The 6,568-nt window shown below is 37.9% G+C and overlaps 1 protein-coding gene across 2 annotated transcripts in view; it reads left to right on the plus strand.

Annotated features, from left to right (window-relative positions):
* The window catches only part of RAPGEF2 (Rap guanine nucleotide exchange factor (GEF) 2), a 234,476-nt gene that overhangs the window by 154,570 nt on the left and 73,338 nt on the right, over positions 1 to 6,568 (plus strand). The window contains exon 7 of one of the 2 annotated variants that reach the window (XM_006867928.1): positions 2,848 to 2,863. The exons of the other annotated variant lie outside the window; for it this stretch is intronic. Within the exon in view, the coding sequence (XP_006867990.1) occupies positions 2,848 to 2,863 (16 nt within the window). The remainder of the gene's footprint in view (positions 1 to 2,847; positions 2,864 to 6,568) is intronic. 2 annotated transcript variants of the gene reach the window in all.

The following is a 6,568-nucleotide window of genomic DNA, read 5'->3' on the forward strand; positions in this document are numbered from 1 at the left end:
TTGCGCACCCACCTGCCTGAAGGCATCCGGACTGGGCAAAGAAGGCGTGACAGGGAAGAGGAGGAAAAATTGTGTAGAATTCACCACACTTCCTTGTGCAAATGTCACTGCACTGCTTTTAGCGCTGGTTCCCTGTGCAGGTCTTGCCGTAGCCCCGCCCACTGAACGCTGCCCTGGTGCGGTGCCGCACAGGGAGTCGCATCTCGCATGATTCTAACTCGAAGTATTTTCCTTTATATCATGATTTTTCCACTTGCGCATTTGGGAAACCGACACCCTGCACCTTATGCTAGATCCAGAGCTCCGATGTCATTCCGTGAGCTTAGCTTCTCTGGGTTTTTAATACCTCCCCCATGGAACCTTTCCTACCTGGCTATCTCTGCCACCGCCAAAACCAGAACATTGACCGTAGGGATTTCAGTGGCTAATTTCTTGGAAATAGGTCACGAGGGCTTTCAGAGGCACCTCTCAGTGGACTCACATTTACAACCTTTTGGTTAGCAGCTGTGTTAACAGTTTGCACCACAGTTGCAGTGGGTTACTATGATAGTATATTTTTAAGTTGTATTCATGCTCGAGAATTTTTCACAACATTTTAAAGAATTATATTCCTTTAGTTTATTGATGTGTGCTAGACTTTACGGAACTTCAGATATGTTAGAGTGATGTTGACACTGCAAAATAAGCACTGGACTGCAAGGTTGCTTTAAACTGCAAGGGTGGCAGTTTCTACTCAACAGCTGCCCCTCGGAAAGACTATATACAGGGTTGCTAAGAGTCGTAATCGATTTGACGGCACTTAACAATGGCAGCAGCCACAAGACTTATTTGAGCTTTTTATGCAAAAACAAATATAAAGAATAGAAAACTGCCTGTGTTGCTAAGAAACAATATCTCCGATATCATCCAAGCCTCACCTACTTTTTCATAATTAATTTAAAATTTGACTTTGAAATATTTTCAACAAGTAGGTCATAAAATATGATTATAGTATTTATAAAATAATGCTAGTTTTCTGTCAAACAAAACAAAATACACCTACTCCTCTTTCATTGAGTATCTCATTATCTTATGTTTCACATTTAGAACCATAAAACGTCTGCGTTATAGATTAACAAGGAGTCGGGAGAGGAGGAGGCTCTTTGGGGTGGGTAGGTACACATGTAGGAGGCTGTGGTGGTTGGGCTGTCATAAGGAGACTGCTTGGAAATCCCTATCTAGAGAAGCCTCTTTTCAGCCACCACCAAATCCTCAGGCCTGGTAGCTGACCACTATCGAAGCCTGTATTAGGGACAGTAGAGCAGGGAGGTGGAGAAACACTCAAGGCCAGGGAGTCTGTGTAGAAACTTGGAGGATGTCCAGGTGAAGGTGGGTCCCTGCTACTCTGGAGGTGACTTACAACCTCAGAGCCCCACTGTCATTCCCTGCTCCCCGTGAATTCCAGAGGAACACCGTGCCACACGCATCCTGAGACTCACTGAGAACCCCCAAAGGGCAGTGAGCTAGCTGGGGTGCACCAAATCCAAAGATAGGGCATGGTCCCAACTCTCACCTAATGCTGATTTTTCAATAAAAACTTGTTATTTGGAAACGAACTATTTCAGTAAGTGAGTAGTGGTTGTATAGTAGTTCTATACATACATATAGTAGTTCTATACAACACTGTTGTAGACGTTTTTTTGTTTCTGTTTTTCCTTTTGCATAAAATCTGAAACGGATTATTGATTGGTGGACAAGTGCCCCTCTGAGCAGTAATTTTGAGAGTTCCCAGCTAGTTCCCTTCTGTGGCTTTGTTGTTTTTAACTTTCAACAAAAAGTGTTCTTTGTCTTCTAACAGACTGTCTTTGTGGAGGGAAAAGATCACGAGGCATGCCCTGTGGAAGATTTTTATATGCAAGGTGTGGAAGTGACACACAATACTTCTGTTTGCACATAGTCCCAAGGCTGAGAAAACTCAGTCATCCTGACACTTATTGTAACTACAGGGGAGACTGGGAAGTGTAGTCTAGCTGTGTGCCCAGGAAGAGGAGGATGCTAGGTTGCTGAATAGCTAGCTTGTCTCTTCCATTTAGTTATATGTAAAACTAAATAAATTTGCATTTGGGTGTAAGGTAGTTTTTGTGATTTTTAAATAGTTCAAACTCACTTGATAATAATTGTTTTTAATTCTGTGTGAGGGTTTCTTCCCAAATCAGCTGTTTATTTTTGCTAAAAAGAAGGTGGCATATAATCTTCCATGGATCCCATAGGAAACTTTTCCCTTGACTTTAAGCACTCATTTCCCTAACTCAGTACTCCATTTTTGCAGCTGTGATAACTAAGCACAGTCCCTCTGGAACTTATCAAAGTTGTCTAATTGGTTATAGATGCTATCTTCTGGTATTACTGGCAACTCCCCTCTTTCTCCAGGGATTGCTACTTCCATTGCACTAATCCCATGTTGACCTGGAAAACAAGAGACTGAGAATTCAGGTTTTAGTAACTGAAATATCAGTATTAATATATTGTCACTCAGAATTTTTGCCAAAATACTGCATTGGTTAGGTTTTTGTGATGCTATTGGTATAGTGGCATAACTTTTCCTTAGAATGTTCACAGTTTAAATAAGGGGGAAAACAGATGCAGGTATTGGGTTAAAATAGGGTCACAAATAATAGATATATAGAGTAAGACCACTGGTAGGATCAGTACTGGAATGCAAACCACAAGTTCGGAGGTTCAAACCCACCATCTGCTTCCATGGAAACCCTATTTAGAGTGGCTAAAAGTCAGAACTGATTCAAGAGTACTTAATAACAGCAACAACAACAGAATAAGGCTGCAACATATAAAAGGCATAGGTTTTAGAACTTCATATCTGGGAGTTTTGGATAAGTCACTTAAGTGTATTGAATTTGTTTCTTCAGCAATGCAATGGAGAACGTTGGCTCTTTCGTAGGTATTAGAACAAACAGATGTAAAACACTCAGCACATTGCCCCAAATAATGGTAATGATTATTACTAACATTAAGAAAAAATGCACAACATCATTTGAGATTAAAAATAAATGAAATGCTACTCAGAAGATGAATTTTAAATCACCTGACTCAGTGCCAACAGATACCATATATTTCATTGAAAGTTTCTTGGACTGAGTGACCAAGAGATTATTTTGGAAATCTCTCAGAGGAATGTGCACTTTTCAAATAAGTAGTTGTTAATGGTTGAAAACAAAAAAATTGTAAAGGAAAAAGGATCATATGGTCTGTGTATGTGTTTATGTGTGTGTTTAGAGTGAGAGTGGAGTGGCTGTCATATGGTGTGGCTGTCACATGAAGACCTTCATAAACTGTGTTTCTTAGCAGGTAATAGGGCAGTTTCATTTGAATGTTTACATCATAATCAGCTACCTTAGTAATTCTATGGGAAATTGTATAAATTCATTTGAATTATTTTGGTTTAGGTCCCATATAAACATTTAAATTTTCAAAAAATAACAACTATCTTTCAGATGACAAATTTTCAGTGGCTCTGCAGCAATTATAGAACTACTATCATTGTGCCAGGTGTCTTTCTTTTAGATGTTATAGTCAGTGTGTTTGTTTAGATGTTATAGTCAGTTTGTTATTTGTAGCTAACTAACTCTTAAGTTTCTGTGTTATGTTTATGACCACATACATATATACATACATATGTGAGAGAGCTTAAAAACGTTTATGGAAAAAATGCATTTCCAGTTCTCCAGGAACTTTCTGAAGCCCACTTGTCTGATTTTTTTTTTCCTTATAGTCAATTTTGAGTGAAATTAAATATGACAGGATTTAATTTCCCTCCAAATTACTGTTGTTGGTTGCCAATTCCTAGTTTTGTTGATTCCAATTCATAGTGACCCCATGTGTGCAGTGTAGAGCTGCTGCTGTATAAGATTTTCAAGGCCATGAAAGCAAATCACCAGGCCTGTCTTCCTGTTAGTGGGTTCAAGCTGCCAGACTTCCAGCTAATAAACAAGCACTTAGACTTTTTGCCACCCAGATAGCCAAATCTTCAGAATTAGCTATCTGAAAATGATTCACTTTCATCTCTTACGTTATCCTTAATGTTTCAACTACTTTTCCTTTTTGACAACTAAGTACTCTTCAGTAAGGAACATAACAGAAACAATGTAAGCAATGCTAGCTTGTAATGTTTATAAAGGCCACCTGACAAATTACTAAAAAGGAATTGAAGTTTTACATAGATTTCATCCTTGAATTTATGACCTCAGCATTGCAAATAGTAGACAGTACCATAAATATTTTAAACATTAGTTTAAAAGGAAAATGGTAAGTTATTCTATTGTAAAGAACATGCAAAGAAGAACTTGTAAGGCAAATGAAAAACCAGTTTTACTGCTGTTGTACATCATTTAAGAATTCAGAAAAGTGATGTATCTTAAACAATTTACAGGGAACAAAACTGTTGAATGACTTAGAAATAAGCTTTGTGATTGTTAAAATCATTGATTTTGGAGATGCAGATGAAAAGTTTGAATGCATTGTTGCATGAAAATGAAGCTCAAAACATTATTTTGTGTGTGATATTGAAATTTGTGTAAGAAATAACCTTAATAAATTGACATAGCATATTGTTTCATTAGCATTAATAAGAGTTTTTAAGTTTTAATAAATGCATCAGCGTTTAATGATTAAATATATGTGTTTCAGAGCCTGAACAGCAGGGCTGTAACCTAATCTCTGCCACATTTTGTGGTGAAATCTAGGCAAATCATTTCAGTGTTCTGTGGTTTAGTTTCCTGGTATTTAAAATGGTGGTGGTGGTATGCTGTTGAGTTGGTTCTGACATATAATAACCCAGTATATGGCTTCCTAAGGAGCTCTGGTGTAGTAGTAGTTATGAGTCGGGCTTTGAATCTCAAGGTCAGCAGTTTAAAACTGCCAGCTGTTTCGCAGGAGAAAGATGAGGCTTTCTGCTCCCGTAAAAACTTACAGCCTCAGAAACCCTGTACAGGGTCGCTATGAGTAGGAACCGATTCATCGGCACTTAACAGCAACAATAGGGCTTCCGAAGCTATAAATCTTAGGGGAACAGGAAGCCTTATTTTTCTCCTACAGAGTGGCTGGTGGATTCAAAAGTCAGCAACCCAACTTGTAATCACCATGCAGGGCACCCTTAGAACATATCTATTTCATAAGATTGTTACTAGAATGCAGTTAGCTATATGCATAGTGCTTAGAATAGGACCTGGCACATTTGTAACTAGTAGACAATTAATTTTATTGTCTTCTCGTGAGAAATTTGGGCCGTATGTGGTAGTTAAGTGGAACCATACATTTTCTTCCCCTTTCTCATCAGGCTAAAGGATTCTGCTTCTTCATTTTGAAGTGAAGCTGATGTGGGTTAACATTTACTTAAATGTTTTCTTTCAGCATCCAAATGAAAGGGCTGTTGGAACTAACAGCCATTTCTCAGCCAGTTGACTAAAGTTTATGATTTATTTATGTGTTATCATCCTGAAAAATATGAGGATAGATTATCTGCCATGGAAAAAGGGCTAAGATACTACTACATTTCACTAACTAATGATAACACTTAGAAGATTAATGTTTTGGAAAGAAAGGCACATGATGGAGTATTCATTTCTGTAGTTCGCATGTTATAATCAAGCCCTTTCTGGACTTATTATAATATACAAAAGCAGCAAGAAACTTTTGAAATAAAGCCTAACTAACCCCATTCTTCCCACCTGCATTGGTAGCGTTTCTGCTCTTTGGCAGGAATGAGGCTTGTGTGATGTTTTCAGCTTATATTCGTGCCAAAAACATGACTGTTTGGTGTTTTTTTTTAAAAAAAAAAATCAAACATAACAATTCCACACATAGAAAAGCACAGATTATCTAAGTTGTTATTATGTTGAGATAATTGTAACCTATGAAAATCTAATGTTGATAAAGAAGAGTAATAGAAATCTAAGCATATCATTACCATGGAGCTATTCATTTTGTAAAATTTACGACAATATTCTAAGTAGTCAGCTCCGCTGTGTACAAAGATATATTTTAAATGTAATTATAAACTTTGGGGGAACTAAATGAATATGTAATACACTCGTGGTAATGTTAGATATGACAGTGTCAAAAACAAAATTTCAAATTGTATTTGAAAAAATACCTAGCCTAAGATAATAGAGGATTTTTACTAGAAAAATGACAGAAGGAATGAAAAGGAAAAGAAACACATCTATAAGGTAGAGTCTGTCTGTAGGTAACAGTAACGATTTAGTCATTTTATTGATGTTGATAGGTGCCATTGAGTCAATACCAACTTAGAGCAACCCTGTGTACAACAGAACGAAACACTGCTGGGTCCTGGGCCAACCTCACAATTGTTGCCATGCTTGAGCCCATTGATGTTGCCACTTTGCCATTCCATCTCCCTGGGGGGTCTTCCTCTTCTTTATTAACCCTCCACCTTACCAAACATGATATCCTTCTCCAGCAAATAGTCCTTCCTGACAATATGTCCAAAGTAGGAGAGACAAAGTTTGGCCATCCTGGCCTCCAAGGAGCATTCTTGCTGCACTTCTTCCAA

Source organism: Chrysochloris asiatica, unplaced genomic scaffold (genome assembly GCF_000296735.1).
Source record: "Chrysochloris asiatica unplaced genomic scaffold, ChrAsi1.0 scaffold00112, whole genome shotgun sequence".
NCBI classification, from domain to species: Eukaryota; Metazoa; Chordata; class Mammalia; order Afrosoricida; family Chrysochloridae; genus Chrysochloris; species Chrysochloris asiatica.